This window comes from Pogona vitticeps, chromosome 1 (assembly GCF_051106095.1).
Source record: "Pogona vitticeps strain Pit_001003342236 chromosome 1, PviZW2.1, whole genome shotgun sequence".
NCBI lineage: Eukaryota > Metazoa > Chordata > Lepidosauria > Squamata > Agamidae > Pogona > Pogona vitticeps.
In genome coordinates this window covers 72,012,417-72,029,620 of record NC_135783.1, presented here as the reverse complement: position 1 = coordinate 72,029,620, position 17,204 = coordinate 72,012,417, and the positions used below count along the sequence as shown (strand labels likewise).

Genomic DNA, 17,204 nt, shown 5'->3' with positions numbered 1-17,204 from the left:
GTTTCCATCTTGTTTTAAGAAAGTTTGCTTTTATGCTTCCTGTATGCTATATGCAACCTTATGTACAGTAGCTGAGAAGCAGGATTCTTTTTTTTTTTTAGAGAAAGACTGCAAAATGATTGACAGTGAGAAACTATAAGTGTTGAATTCTACTTCCTCAAAGCAGAGCCCCTCCACTTAATGGGACTGATTGCCCACATTCCTCAAAAGCAGCAGCTGTGCTTGCTGACCAGTAAAGTCTCTCAATAGCAGTAAGAGTTCAACCTATCAAAACCACAAGTTCCATGTATTTTCACCCTCAGAAACTGTAGGCACAGAGAACAGCTGTCGTTATCTCGGTCCTAAAACATCTTGGGCTGAACAAATGAGCAACACTGGGCAACAGGTTCTGCTTCTGCACCAAACATTGTAAAGTGCTTAAGGTGGCAAAGAGGTCAACACTGAAGTAGCTGCCAGATGCATGTGTCAAGGGAGACGGAAATGCACATCCCTTCTGTCAGGCAGAGATTCTTCCCCATCACCTTGTGCCTGATTTAACTGGAGATGGATCCTAGTCCTGTTTCCAGAGATCTGCATTTTGTCACAAAACACATACATGCACAAACACACTCCACACTCCCTTCTTCATTAGTAAACTTTAATTTGGATAGGACTATAAAACATCTAATGGTCTATAAATATTCTTAGGTCAGAACCACATTGCCTTATGAAATCATTTCAGCATAAGCATGAGTGTGAGCAATGTTACCTATTTTCCAGGCCGTTCATAATCTGCTGGTCTTTCCCTGACTGCACAGCTTAATCATGTCATTGGTTACATGCCTGGGCACATGACTGGCAACCCATAAGAAACTGTATGCGTGATTACCTTCATAGACAGACTATTCTCAAACTCTGTAAAATTTCTCATGACTGTCTTCACGCTTAAGGATTCAATGAGAATCACCTGCTTCAGCTGTCTTTAAAACATAATTTTGCATTGCTACTGATGAATGCACAGAATGGTAAGGAATGCTCCATTAAAAACCAAGAATTTAATTGAAAGGGATATCACTGTTAAATCAAGATAAACATTTGTCTTCGAAGTCATTCATATTGTGAAATCTGCTAAGCTGAATATCAAGAAAACTCCTTTTTTGAATACGGTGAGTCCAGCAGAGATGTCCAGTGCTCCATCTTGCCCGGTGACTCTTGATTCCTTTCAGCCTGTCACGCCTGATTCTGTGGCCAGGGTGCTTGATCGCTGTCGAGCCACCACCTCCTCCTTGGACCCTTGCCCGGAATGAATGAACACGAAATAGGGCCTTCTCGGCGGTGGCTCCTCGCCTCTGAAATAACCTTCCTCCGGCGATTCGGGCGGCCCCTATGCTGGGCACTTTTAAGAGCCAATTAAAAACATGGTTGTATGTCCAGGCCTTCCCTCCTGTCAATACCTAATCTTCATTATTTATTATTTCCTTTATTCTCATATATGTCAGTCTGTTTGTAATATTATTATTATTTATTGTATATGTTCCTTTTATTGGAAGCCGTTCAGACTGGTCTATTTGACCAGATGGGTGGGATACAAATCAAATAAATAAATAAATAAAAATAAATAAATAAAATAAACTACAACACAAAATACCGTTTACATACCACAGTCTGGCGATTCACCTGGATCACTTCATCACCAGCATGAATTTTCTGAGATCTATCAGCAGGAGACTACAGAGGACAGAGAGAAATGCATATTTTATTTACTTAACCACTTAAAAATTACCCCCCCCCAAAAAAGCCTGTTTCAAGATTTGCGTGCCAGTGCAACTATAAATTCAGTAATTAGGAAAATGCCAAACATTTATATGAGGCCAAATGCAAGTCAGCAGGGCTCACCTATTACATGGAACTCCAGGGGCAGGAGAGGGGAAATCAAGGGCTAAGGCCAGTATCCTACCAAGCTTCTCCTAAGCGGAAAGCCTGCCCAAAGTGGGATTCGGGAGTCTGCTGTTTGCAGAACTACTGCTGTTGGCAAGTGGAGAGTGGGCTTTCTTCATGGAATGACAATGCTCATGCAAGCACCATCTCACATGAATGTGGCACTTCATGCTCTGCACAAGCTGAAGAGGATACTCAAAAGTAATCTGATCAAATCAAGAGCAAAACAGTATATACAAGGGATTGTTAAAAAGATCAAAAGTTCTCCTCAACTAGTGTGACAAGACCTGGGTGAAGACTCAGTCATATTTCAAAGGTTTAAGAATCTCCCCCATCCTTTTTCAAGAGCAAATTTAAAATATGGAGTTTAGATACTTCTGCTGCAATTCACCATGTCAATTTTTAAAGAAAATGTACTAGGATACACATGAGTCATTTGAGTTCACATATTCTTTACTGTTTACTTACTCAAAAAAGATGGCAATTTAACACAGTATCTCTACTGTAGTTACCGAAATGAGCTATTTGAACCCCAGAAAACATACTACCTATCACTCATGTTTACTGAAAATGCAGGGCATTAAAAATTTCATAGTAATGACATCCCGAAAGACAAGTGGCATGTTAGCTGTCTACAGCAGTTTGGCTTCTAAAATATTCATTCTGTTGAATCCAATACAGGACACAATGCAGCAGCTAAGGTTTGAAGAATCTCTGCTACCCTAACATTGTGTCACAACTAGTGATACCTGCCTGACAGTATGTGTCAGAGAAACAGAGAGGGAAGGAGTGCTAAACTGATCCACTTGACTCATGTAGCTGAAACAATTGCCTCATTTCCCCTGTTCCTTGATCAAGTGCAAAGCAGGACAGAATGATCCCCGTTGGGCTACCTGAGAACGGAAAGCTTCCCTAGGAAAGACTGCTCACCCACCACCATCTGACTGATCTAAGACATTCCATTTGTACCGTGTCAGAATCCCAACACAATGCTACACTTGCAGCACTTTCTTTAAAAAAGAAAAAAAAGCTATGAGAAAAATTAAGAAGGATGTTGGGAAAGACTGGGAACCTCCAGCCACATTGAGCTGTCCATAGCAAAGAAATAACAATTTCGCCAAAGAAAGGAGCCAATGATGCTGTTGGGTCAAAAGATGGTAAACATTGCTTTTTGGGATTACAGCTCTCAGGATTCTACAGCCAGCACGGCTACTGTGGTGCTTGCCATGGGATTCTGGGAATTACACTCCCCCACAAGCAGTTATTTCCCATCTCTCCTCTGCATATATACAGCCATACCTGTGGTCATATGAAATGCAGGTTACAAACATCAAGGTATATATCGTTCAGGACTAAGAAACTTGTGTGTTACTGTTACTACTGTTTTTGAATATACAGCCCTCCAACTACATCACAAGCATTTGGAAAATGCCCTGACAAGTTTGATTCGGACAGAGAATTCTCACCAAAAACAGGAAATCACAAGTCATTAAAAAAAATTGGAAATCCTGTCACCTGACTGGAATCCAGCACGTCTCCATCCTTTTGAATAATCCCAGAGCTTTAACAACTGCCACGTCAGACTTTCCTTTACTGATGCAAATGGACAGAGAGCAGATGAGGAGTAGCAATGTGAAGCAAATGTGTGTTCTCTATATCTGGGCAGGTGGCACTGGTAGTCATTACAAAGCAGGAAAAGGAGATAGACTGGAACATTTAGATCTCTTACTCCTCTGGAGAGATATGGACTTCTCCAAGATCGGAAATGAACACTGTAAAAGTTTCTGATTTACTGTTTACGTCAATAGTATTACCTTTATTTTTTAAAAATATCACTATCAAAGCAAAATGAAGGCAAATTTAAGATAGCCCAGAAACTTTTATCAAGCAGAGATCAGTCATTCTGATTGCATTCAAAACAGGTTCTGGCAAAACAAGGCCATTCATAGACCGGGCACTACTAACATCAAAAATCAGAATAAAGCTGAAGAAGAACACTAGATAAATCCAAGTGCTAAAATATGATTCAGATATATTCCTGAATGTTTACACACCAGGCCCTCCTGTCTTCCACTGCCTCCCTACATTAGTACACTGCAATTATCTGAAAACCACAAGCTACATTACTAAACGGCAATTAACTGAAAACCAGACCAGAGATATTATCAGGAAAGAATGAAAAAAAAATCTGTAGTCAAAAAAGAGAGACAGAGAAGTCAAGATGGATGATTCATGAAACTCTAAAAATTATTCATGACAGATGAGAAGCAAAAGGTGACCAACTATCGCATAAAGACAACAGAAACTATTACAATAATCAGTGCAAAGAAATAGAACAACAAAAGGGAACAAAAGCTGTTTTGATCGTCGGGAAGCGAAAATCGGTTCCTGAACCAGGGAACCGATCATCGTGCAGCAAAATTGCCCCATTCAAAACGTTGTCGACAAAAACCTTGTCGTAATACGGATTCATCGTTAAACAGAGTGCCCGTCTTGCAAGGCACCACTGTACTATGTACAGATGTGAAAAACTGAACTGTGGAGAAAGCGGACAGGAGGGGAAAAATCATTTAAATTGTGGTGTTGAGGCAGAACTTTAAAGAGAACATGGCTCTCCAAAAGGACAAATAAGTTAACAGTAGACCAAGTCTACACCCATGGTGTTGTAGTGGATAGAGTGGTGGACTAGTACTCAGGAGGCCTGGGTCTAAATCCCCTCTCAGTCATAAAAAATCATGGGGTGTGTGCAGGTGGGGAACTAGTAAAACCACTCCTTAAATATCTCATTTACCTTGTAAGTGCAGGTCCATGTGACACATAACAGGACTATGGTCAGATAAAAAATAAAGGTCCAACTACAGACCAAATCTTGCCTGAACACTCTCTAGAAGCAAAAATGACTAAACGGGAGCTGTAATACTTGAGGCATATCATGGGAAGCACAATAATGTTTGAAAAAGTTGAAGGCAGCTGGAAAAGAGGAAGATCAAATATGAGATGGACTACCTCCCTAAGGGAAACCACAGGCTTGAGTTTGCAAGGCTGTTCAGCAGGGCTGTTGAGCAGAGGACATTTTGGCGATCTTACAGTCATAGGGCCACCGTAAGTTGGAAGTAGCTTGACAGCACATTAATAAAGATTGAAACTACTGTCATTGACACATTTTAGGATCTCAGTGTATTCAAGATTTTGTATTTTCATGGGCAGGAGCAAATTCGTAATTTCATATCTATTTTGCCAGGTGAAGTCACTGTCCTCCAAATGAGAAGAAATATCACTAGCCTTTAACTGACAGGACACCTCTGACTGTTTTCTCAATGCCAGCAAAACATCACCAAGTCCTTTCCTCCTTCAACCCCTGTGAAGCTTTACTGCTAAAAAGGTCTGTTTCTGTTATCTTGAAAACCTGTGTTGTTCCAGGAAGTATGTGGAATCTTACATTCCCTTCCCTGTCTAAACATCCTGCTGTTGCTTTCATAAAGGACACAACAGATTATGGAAGCTCATATTTGCACAACCAGCATTTATTAGACTAAGCATCATAAGCACTTTGCTCAACAATAGTTCAGGTAATTCCAGTTATTTGAAATGGCAGGAGCATTCTGAAATATCCTTGCCTTATTTACATGCTGCAAAGTTAACTAATGGGTTGATATGAGGCTGATACCATCAGATACACATATGCTCTGTTTTCACAATCAAGGATATTAAATTAATGATAATGTTGTCAAATCCAAATAAACTAATTTATGACAAGCTCGGAATCTGTGTTTAATCAAGTTGATGCTTTGAGTTCTATTTTGCTTAAAAAATGATTTGTTCTCATTCTGTTTGGAGAAAGGAAAAGAAAACTTACATTTTCTGTTGTTCCAGTAACAACATGCAATCCGTCGTATGTAGATTTTATATACATTCCCTAAATCAGATAGTTGAAAAGATACAGTAAGTGTATCAGTAATTACTGTGCACCACAATATTACCTAGAAGATCATACAATTATTTCTGAAGAACCATTTCCCCTCAACGCCATCTTGGCACCAGTCCAAATCCAGCATTTGTTTAACTGTACAAGTGAAGGAGTCAGAAGGAGTCAGTGGGAAAAAGGAAAAAAATCTTGGGATGGGGGAAAACACCCCACCCTGTTTTGATGAGTTTTGGTTCAATGAATGAGTTTTGGTTCAAATTCTGACCCAGTCAATTTCATTCCTGAGTGACATAAAAAGAAAATTCTTGTGTGGCAAGCTGAGGAGAGTATCCTCCAGGGGTTTGTATATTCCATCAAATGGTCAAAAAAGCTACCTGTGAAGACATGGATACAAGAAAGCACCCTTCTATATTCTTAAAGCCCTCTCATACATGCACATCCATGTATATCTCATGGGATATATAAAATGAACAAGTATCCCTTCAAGAATAACAGTAATACCTCTCAAAAATCTATCGCATGAACACAGTTTAAGCTGCTGGTTTTCAGCCTTTCACGTCTCACAAACTACTCCGTCAAAGAACCTGGATCCCAACATAACAGCCTCAAAAAGCTTGGGTTTTCCAAAAAGGACATTGCTATGTTTATAGATATTTGGTAAACATGTTTAGAAGCTATGGCAAGTTTTAAGGTCATGAAATTGCAGTATTATTATTGGGAGTGAACAAAACAAATAATAGTGCCATTAACAGTGGGAAAGGGTAATAATATTACTGAGTATACACTTGACTGGAACAGTACAAATAAAATGCAAGGGTTTAAGTAGGAACAAGCTGAATTGTTATGATGACAATAGAAATAAGGCTAAACATTCCATAACTTCATATTATTACAAATCTCATATCCTACCCAAGACAAAACCTGTATTCAACCACTGGTATGCCTACTAGCTGAGAATTTCTGCCTTAAGCAACCCTGTTACAATTAATGGTTAGTGTCTTACTGCTAGTCCCAAGTAAAAGTAGACTTACTGGCTGCAATCTTGTTGCACAGTTGTGCAAACAGCATACCTCTTGGGAGGCAAATTGCCATTAATTTCAGAAATCATTGTAAAACTTCTACAGTATGTTGAATGCCAAATTGCACAACTGTATATACAACAGATAGTGTCTATAGAGATTTCTTCACTTATGGCAATTTGCTTCCACAAGTTATCAGTGCAACTACACAATTGGCATTCAGCCACTGAATAAATAGCTGAATGGTAATGTAAATCCCATTGAGTCAATGAGTCTAGACTAGTTGAAACTAGCAATAGAATATTGGCCAATGCAAAATCCATACAAGCTATAGTTTCTCACTATTTATTATTTCTGAAGTGACAGAAACATTCAACCTTCTGCAGTTGTCAGAAGACTTTATGTATTACCTAATTCTGACATTATTCAGCTCAATGAGATGGTCTGTCCAAATGGATCTTGACATTTGACATGATATTAGCAATTTTCTGAGGTTTCAATTCCCCTGGAACAATTTCTCCCTTCTTTTTTTAATGCAGTTGAAGTATTTCAAGAGGGAATTCCCTGCTTCCCTTCAAGGAAGAGAACAGCAGCTCTTGTCCTCACATGGCTATCAGTGTTTCAGACCGCAGATTCAAACTGCTTAACACAAAGTGCTTGTTCTTACCCCAGCTTAATTACATTCAGTACATGAAAACTAGGCCACTTTAAAGGATGAAAGGAGGATAATTGGCAATAATTCAGAAAAGAGAAAAAAGAAGCATTCTTACCAGGCCTTCCCCAGGTTTGATATTGGTTAAATGAACCTCCTCAAGACATGCTGCCTGGCTCATTAATGGATCTGTTGCTGAGCGGACTGTCTTGTCACAAATTCCATTTAAAACCTTTGACTGGAAGAAAGTATGGACACAAGTTACAGTGATACTTGTTTCTGTACATAAATTCTCTGTCCTCCCTGAAACAAAGCTGGTGGGGAGGGGAGGCACGATTTAAACAGCCATCCCTGGTTTGTTACTATAGCCAGATTTATAGACTGCAGTAATTACCAGGAATATATCCTATTAACTCCCTGGTTAGAAAAGTTGTGGTCCTTGTGTCAAAATCAAACCCTACAGCCATAATTCATGCCTTTGTAATCGGACCCAGGATCTCTAACAAACTTTATTAGGTGCAACATTTGTTTACAACTCCGATCAGGGATATGAATTCTCAACTATCTTATTCTCATGTACAAGAGTGGTGAAACATTTCTAGCCTGCTCTGTATTGACAACAGCTCCTGCATTTGCAAAAAATATTTTTGCGCATACTCGGCAGAATTATAACAGCTGCTGCCTTGTTTCTCAGGTTTAGAAATATCAGGTCAGTTATCTGCATCTCTCTGAACAATTAGCCGGTCCTCCTGTGCTTCCTGTATGTTGCCTGCTTTGTTTCACAAAGATAAACAATACCTTTGTGCAGAGATTATTTGCACCCCCATAGAGCAATTGATGGGAATTATTATTTTTTTAATCCTGTGTAACTGTATTTAGGCAAGAATTACTCCTTGGACAAGTGAGTCCTCAACAGGGCCATTTTACACAGGACTTCCAAATACTGTATTCTTTATGGTCCTATTTCAGAAGCATTGGCTACGAAGAATACAACAGGGACAGTTTTCTCAGGCAGGACCACTGGAGGGTGTGAAAGGGGAAAATGAGCCTCTTCCAAGGTTCAGAAATTCTTGTTGTCAGATTGCTACTGGCAGCAGAGAAACAATGATCTCCATGGAGATCACTGAGGGAGGGGGAGTAGAAAGGAAAATCTCCATCCACCCATAAAACCACTTCAGAAATCATTGTTTTCCTAGCAATGGAGAAATGTCAGTTTTAGTGCATATTATGGAGATACACCCATGGATGTAAAATCCTCTCCCATTTTCATGTGATCTTGCTTCCCAGACTTTTTTCCCTGTCACTGTTAGGAAGAGCAACTTCAGGGACAAATTGTACACTACAAATAGTACATTGTTATAAGTCAAAATCACATTCAGTGTCCTACAGACATGATTCTGGCAGGCCTTCATGTTGTGTTGGCATGATCAATCTTACAAACAAAGCTCACGCCTACCTCCCAATGATCAACCACAAAATAAAGGAAAATCATTTGTAAACTAAGGAAGGTGTGAAAAGCTCCTCACTGACTACTAGACATCTTTTAGCACTTAAATTTTCTAATAAAACTATCTGTAATGTATTGCTGGAGACCCACAGAGACCCTTGCAGACATTTAGCTCCACCACCAGCACCCCATCCAACAATTCCTGGACCTCAAGTGAGCAAGGGTTAGGAACTTGGCCTGCTGAGATAATGGGAGATGGTGTTGAGTGAATATCTATGGAGAAGACATGCATGTGTGCACCACAATCAACCGACACTGGATGGGACCAATTAGTTGCATGCTCCTGCCTTTAAAATGGAGAGGATCATTAGCATCTTATCCCATTATATGTGTTGGCTTCTTGTTCTATTTGGGAATAGGCACCAGCTCATACATTAAGCATTCTTCATAAGCATATAAACACCTTTCTCTTGAAAGGTGAAACTATTAGGGTGAAACTGGTCTATATGGGACAAATTTTAATGGTTATGTTTGGCCTCATTTTTAACTGATCACAGGCACACTGTTGTCATTTCAGAGTAAAGATGCATGTTTGGAATGAAATGAATGAATAATTCACACAGTTCAGCATCAGCCTCGAACCTGTAGGACAGTGCAAGCTGAGAAGTGAAAGGTAGAGAAAGACTGAAAATCTGAAGATTTGTATTGATGTGGGTTCCTTGAATTATGGTAAGATTCTCTTTCTCTCTCTCTCTTTGAATAAGAATGGAAATGGGTAGTGTTAGGTTATATGTTTGCTATATGACTGCCTACCTTAAAACAAGCAACCCCAAAACACAACAAACATGAGAAGGGTTTGATTTGAATCCAGCTTGAAGGGAAGGAAGTCCCATATTTCCAGAGTTTATGAAATATATCTTTTAGGGTTACAGATCCTATTGACTAAAGGACCCAAAGAGTTTTACTCTGAAAAAGACAAATTCTCCCAGCTATACAGTTTCTCATGCAGCAATTTTCCTGCTGGTATCTGTCTCCGAAGTTGTTGCTGCAGCAACTGCCACCTTCAGAAGTGAGACAGCAGCCTAGCAGAGCAGAGGGGGTCATTATCGGAAAACTGCAGTAAAAGGAAAGGAAGAGTCACCTCCCTAAAATCCCAAACTGAGGAATCCCACACCTTTCAAAGCCTAGCATTCTTCCTATGTAGGCTCTAGTTTAGACCCAGGCAGCCTAGGATAGCACCCACTGCATGCTAAAGGCCAGGATCAGGTCTTGATAATGTCAACACCTGGCACCACATACTGTTCAAACCTGACAATCGTGTGGGCAAATGCAGATGTGTTTTGACCAACATGTATAATCCCTTCCTCCCATTTGGAATCACACACACTGGGTGGATCCCTCAAAGGATAACTTGCACAACACCTGGCAAGTTCTAGTGACCCAAACATCAGTATATGAGGACCGCAGACCACAGGAAAGCTAACACTTGTTTAACTACAACTCCCAATATTCTTCAGCAAGCACGGCTGGGCAATTCTGGAAGTCCAAAAGCATCTCCTCCAAAACTTGGAAAAAAGTTACCCTAATTCCAAATCTAGGATGACACTTATTTGAGCCTGTCTTACACAGGAAAGAGTTGCAGTAAATGAGTCATTCCAAGAATCTCATACGAGATTCATACAGAGTACAAAACATGTCTCATGGAAAAGGGCAAGAATTTAACAGGCTTTGGATCATGGTAGACACTCATGGCACTTGAACTCTTTGAGGATAAAATACTCAGGTGGAAAAAGAACTGGCATCTAGTTTAGCAGCAATGCATATATAATGCTTGTACAAGACTCCTGGAAACACTTCTGTTACCTCTTGTTTAGACTCAGCAAAGTGTAGTAGACAGAATGCCAGGCTAGGACTCTGGAGATCAGAGTTCAAATTCCTGCTCTGCCATGAAAACTCACAAGAAGATGGCAGCGGTAAACCATATCTTGAACATCTCAAAAAGCCCTATTAAGCTCACTATAAACCAGAAGCAACTTGATGGCACACATCAACAAAACTTGTTTAACAGGATGGTATGGATCAAGACTGTGATACAAGAGCCCGGCCTCACCCAGAAACTTTAGAAGGCTACTGTCCAGAAAAAAAAAGAGGAGGAGAAAAGACCAATCAGTACTGGGATGAATGAGACCAGCAGCCTGACTCAATAGCCTGATCCAAATGACAAAATCCTTACTTTAGGCCATGATTTCCACAGCTGGCCTCTAAAATCCTGGCTTGCCACAGAAGCCATTAACCCATTTGTCCATTAATTTGGAAATCATAATGGGGAAAGTATCGCTAACTGCAGCTTCCTGGATTGGTTTGGCAGCAGTAGCACCATCCGTAAAGACATGGGGTCCCTTCTGGAACTGCATCTCTGAGAGTCCTTAACCATTGGCAATGCTGGCTGAAGTTTCAGAATCCAATATCATCTGGAGAGCCAAGGTTAGAGGAACAGTGATATGGAAGCATGATGCTTCCTGACGTATTAACTCAGGCTTAAATTCTACAAATATGGCTTACATGCCCATTTAGAACAGCTAACATGCACATGCACACAAACATATACACCTTTGTTGAAATTTTTTTAAAAAAACTCTCAAAACAATGCTACGGGAAAAATAAAAGCATGAATGTAACTGTTATGCATAAATAGAATAAATAAGAGAGAGTATGGAAAAATGAAATCACAATTAGTAATAAAAATGGAGAGTACTCTAGAATTGTTCTTAAATAATAGAGTGTGCTCGTTAAGCATTCTATATTTGATTGGGTGTATTTTTAGCTATTGTGCATTCCTATCCATCTATCAGCAGGCAGAAGGCCTTATCAAAGAACACAGCCTGATTTGTGTCAAAAGCAGGAAGCGATGATTAACCATTGCAAAATATTAAAAGCATGTCACTACATCCTTCTTCTAGTCACAAGGCTGCTACAAAAATATTTGGGAAACTCCCCTTTCAATCTAAATGGAATTGGAAACAGGATTTTTGGTATCACATTAAGTGCCATGCACCTTTTATCAGAACAAGGTCCATTCATAGCCCTGCTGATAGCTTTATGGCTCAAATTGAGAGAGTGTATACGGTTTAACTTTTTTTTGTGCCAGGAGTATGTCTCCTCAACTTCTACTTTGAAATCAACTCTTCACCTACGCAATGAAATATGAGGAATGAGCAGTAACTTCTTAGGCAAGTAAAACAAAAATTTATAGTTTTCTTACTTTTGCAGTAAGTAATAAAAAGAACAATATTTTACTGAAATGATAGAGAACAGAAGAGAAACAAAAACCAATAATTTGTTTTGTCACAGAACACGCAGCCTCAGATGTTTTCCTGTTTCCCATGCTTCCCTGGCTAATGTGGGCACTTCATGTACAGGCTGAAACCCCTTGCAGAAGCTACTCTGAGAGACTACAACTCCAAGAATCCCCAGCCAGCACAGCCACTGATGGCCATATTGTCTCAGGTGTTCTGGGAGACTGCATTTTAAAGAAGCAACATGTTTATACTTTGTCTAAAAGTAAGGAGGGAACACAGGCATGCACACAAGTTCCACCCACAACATCCCATCTGCTAAGTCCACAGCCTTCTATGTTGTGCACTGAGGTCTCACCAGCGAGGGTGGGTGGGTGGGGAGAGTCCTGTGTCTACCTGAATGTGAGTGAAAACTTTTGTGCAGTCAAGACCCTGAAAAAGCAGGAGGTCTGGTCACAATGAGGCTTCTCTGTAAGAAGGCTGAATGTCTAAACAGGGCTTCTGCATCAGCTAACAGCGAGTTTGTGTTTCTCACAACTCTGGGGAACACACAGAAGTCCCATTGCTTGCTATACCTTTCGAGCTCTAAAGCACACAAACCTGTTTTCAATCATTCTTTTTAATTTAGTAAAGAAAAGAGTACTCATTCACTTGAAATATGGTACTGGATTTCTGAAGATACCCTGGACTGCCATAAAAATGAACAAGTGGGTCCTAAAAAACAAAAATGATGAAGCTGAGCCTGTTCTACTTTGGGCACATCATGAGAAGACAGGATTCTCTGGGGGAGGGGAAAACATTAATTCTGGGAAAGTGTGAGGGCAGCAAGAAAGGAGGAAGACCAAATATGAAATGGACTGACTCCCTGAAAGGAACCACAGGCTTGGGTTTACAGGAACCGGGCAGAGCTGTTGGAGACAGAATATTTTGGATATCACTCACTCATAGGATCTCGTTAGTTGGAGGCGACATGATGGCACATAACAAAAACAAAGAAAAGAGGTGTCCCAAAGACAAACAATTTCAAGGACAAGTTTAACACAAATCTTCATACTTACTACACTAAGAACTTTATCTTCCATTTCAGCTACAGGACAGTCCTAAAGATTAAAAAAAAGAGAGAGTAAAGAAACATTCTATTGCTGGAAGATACTATGTAGCATCATACTGACACTCTGACACGGCAGTTTGTCCAGTAAGTAAAAGATATATGAAGGAACCTTAAATGGCTTTGACGATAACCCAGGGAACGTTGTCCCCTATGCTGAAACATTCATTTTCACACAGAGTAACTGTGTGTTATGTGCTGTCAAGTTGTGTGCAACCTACACCAACCCTAATAGGGTCCTTGAGGTACATGAGGTACTTAAGGAGTGGTTTTACCACTGCCACTCCCCAAAATAAGTTTCCACGGCCAAGTGGAATTCAAACCCTTGTCCCCTCAATCCTAATCCATCCCTCTAGCCACTGCACTACGCTGGCTTTTATTGATGGGACGCAATGTTAGATGCAGCAAATTGATCAAGGCACAAGTCAGAGCTTCCTACCTATCTCTTATGGGCAAAAATGACTTCAGTTCGCTCAAAATTCTCTTCAGAACAAGTCAGCGTTTTCTGATTTGAACATTTTGAGTGCATTGGAAGTACAAGAACTATAACTCAATGAAAACTGCCCTCACTTATTTAGTTAGTTGATCTATACCACTCTTTAACCAAAACTGGGATTCAAAGCTCAGCACCAACAAAATTAAACATTGAGTATTGATAAAAACACAGAAACTGACTACAGTTCAACACAATTATAATATCAAAGCAGAATAAAACCCCACTGATAAAAATGAAGCATCTTGGTACATTTGGAAGACCACAATGTTTTACTTGGCTCAGATCTCTGTGATCTGCAGTCCACAGAGGCTTAAGCAAATAAAATGTATTAGTCCTTCAGCTGCCACAAGACTGACTCTCTGTCGGTTTTGCAATAGACTACCTTCACGGAGGTTGGTTTTTAAAAGTATAGCTGCTACCCACTGAATGCCCCTTTTGCACAAACTGGGTGTGCACAAACCTTCTCCAGTTCCACAACTGATTGTGCCATGGAGAAAATACAAGTGAAACCTTATCTTGCACGTGTGACCCGGTCAAACACAAAACAGTTTTTTTCAAAACAAAAAGCACTAAGATGCCTGACACTGAGTCAGAGCGGTGGGCCATCTAGCCCAGTAACATCTTCACGGAGTAGCAGCAGCCCTCTAGGGCACAGAGAAAGAAAATGTGTGACTCCCCTCCAGATGCTGGTGAACTGCTACTCCCACTTATCCTTCACCACTGACTATACTGGATAGGGCGGGTGGGAACTTCGGGCTCACAATATATTGAGGGTGACATGTTCCTCATCTTTGCCTGAAGATTTGAGAAAGAAGTTTTTTGCAGCCATAACAGGAGAGGCTGGGGATTGAGCCAGAATATTTTGATGTGCAGAAAAGGTATTCTATCAGTGAGCTACAGCTTTTCCCTTCCAATGACACAGTGTTCAATTGAGAAAACAACGACTTATACTGAAGGGAACCTTAAATGAAAATAAGATGCTTCAACTGACACAGGGTAGATGAGGATTCTAATTTATACTTTGTTCTATTGCTGTATCCAGCAAAGTGTCCCATTCCATTCTCGATCACATTTGTTTTGTGTACTGGGCATTCTAGAGTCTGTGTCTGGAAGCAAGAGGTGGAAAAAATCTGTTGCTTAAGTTGAATTCTGTATCATACCCAAAATATTAACTACTCCTCCTTCTTGCAAAAGACTAGCAAATTAGGTACTAACATTTGATCCAGAATGTGCCCTAACATTAAAGCCTGTGTTTTTCAAAATACTATCTGAAATTCTCCAAATATACTATCGGGGAGGGGGGGAGCAACAAATTATTATTTACTCAACAAAAGGTAAATATGACTGAATTAAAAGAAGGCCATTTAGAAGATTACATTGTTCCCTGTACTTTAAAAGACATACCTAAGCAGTAATCTAAATGAAGCTCTATCTTAGGTTGTATAGTAGATTTTTAAGGGTTGCATCAATTTGATGTCACTCTGATGATGGAACTCAGTTTGTTCTGGCAGGGACTTCCATTCACAGAATGGCAACAGGTGTGTTTTGGGGCAACTTTGTCTCCCCGTGTACCACCCTACACTGTTTTGCAGTGACCCACAGCTTGAATGGAGGGAGTTACAGTAATAGGAAAAGCTAGAAAAAAATGATCTTCCCCTCCTCATTGTTCTGACTGAAGCTTCCCCTAAACTACAACTCCCAATATTTTTTCCATCTCAGATGATGTATCCTGTTCTAGAGGACCTAAGAAAAAGATAATGCTATAGGTAGCACTGTTAGCTGTAATACTGGGGGTGGTTGCAGGGATAATGAAAGCATATTATTATTATTATTATTATTATTATTATTATTATTATTATTATTATTATTATTATTATTATTATTATTATTATTATTATTATTATTATTATTATTATTATTATTATTATTATTATTAATAATAATAATAATAATAATAATAATAATAATAATAATAATAATAATAATAATAATAATAATAATAATAATAATAATAATAATAATAATAATAATAATAATAATAATAATAATAATAATAATAATAATAATAATAATACCCCACACCATCTGGCAACCACGCCACTTTGGGCAGCTAACAACAAGAAAAACAGCACAATATCAAACACTAAGAAATAAAATAATACATGCATTGAACAAATATATTAGCCAGCAGGGTAAATTAAAACAGATGGCAATGATGGCAATGAAGGTGGTAAAAAGGATGATGAAAAAGATGGCAAAAGGGGGTAAAAGGGGGCAGAGATCATGAAAACCTAATGATCAGGGAAAGCCTGGCAGAAGAGCCAAGTCTTTAATGCTCGTTTGAACCCATCCAGCCAGGGTGCCAGGCGGATCTCAATGGGCAGGTTGTTCCACAGGTGACCGCCAAGAAGGCCCAATTTCTTGTTCTTTCCATCCGGGTCTCCTTCAGGGTCAAGGCCCTCCACCGCCCTGCCTGTGAAGAATGGGTATTACGGACAGATCTGGCTGGGAGCAGGCTTTCTAATAGGTACCAAGGTCCTAAACCATTTAGGGCTTTGAATGTTATCATCATAACCTTGAAGTCGATGCAGAAATGAACTGGTAACCAATGAAGGGCGGCCAGAGTGGGGGAGACATGCTGGAATTTCTTCACCCCAATTATTAATCTGGCCATCAAATTTTGTCCCAGTTGAAGTCATCAACCTCAAGGGTAGCCCCATGTAGAGAACATTCCAGTAGTCTATTCTTGAGATTACGAGGGCATGAATCAGAATCAAGAGCACCCTTGCGTCTAGGTAGGAACACAGCTGGGCAATCCTCCGGAGATGGGAATGGGCTGCCCTGACCACAGATGTCACCTGCAACTCCATGTTGAGATCCGGGTACAGGCAGATGCCCAAGCTGCAAACCCCACTCTTCGTGGGAAAAGTCACTCCCCCAAAGGAGAGGGAGTTTCCCAACCGACTGATGCCAGGGCTACCCACATGCAAGATTTCCATCAGTCCATTTGCCCTCATCCACCCCAGTATGGTCCCCAAGCAGTGTTCAAGGATTGGAACAGCATCCACTGCAGTTGGAAAAAAGGAGAGGTAGACCTGGATGTCATCACCATACTGATGGCACCAGGCCCCACAACTCCGGATGACCTCACCCAGCAACCTCATATAGATATTGAATAGCATTGGTGAGATCCACAGGGTGGAAGTCATCTCGACAAGCTGTACTCTCTGGGGACGGTCCTCCAAGAAGGAATGGAGCCACGCCAAACGAGGCCTCCAATCCCCAACTTGGAGAGCTGCCCCAGTTACACCGTAGCCGTGTATGAGAAGAACATTCAAACCAAG

General features: G+C 40.2%; 1 protein-coding gene across 2 annotated transcripts in view; it reads right to left on the bottom strand.

The window, feature by feature from the left end:
- Window positions 1-17,204, bottom strand: part of CNKSR3 (CNKSR family member 3) — an 83,276-nt gene that overhangs the window by 15,676 nt on the left and 50,396 nt on the right. For both annotated transcript variants that reach the window (XM_072995079.2, XM_072995083.2), the window contains 4 exons: window positions 13,315-13,356; window positions 7,632-7,751; window positions 5,774-5,833; window positions 1,639-1,707 (listed from right to left, as the gene is read on the bottom strand). In XM_072995079.2, the coding sequence (XP_072851180.2) occupies window positions 1,639-1,707; window positions 5,774-5,833; window positions 7,632-7,751; window positions 13,315-13,356 (291 nt within the window). The remainder of the gene's footprint in view (window positions 1-1,638; window positions 1,708-5,773; window positions 5,834-7,631; window positions 7,752-13,314; window positions 13,357-17,204) is intronic.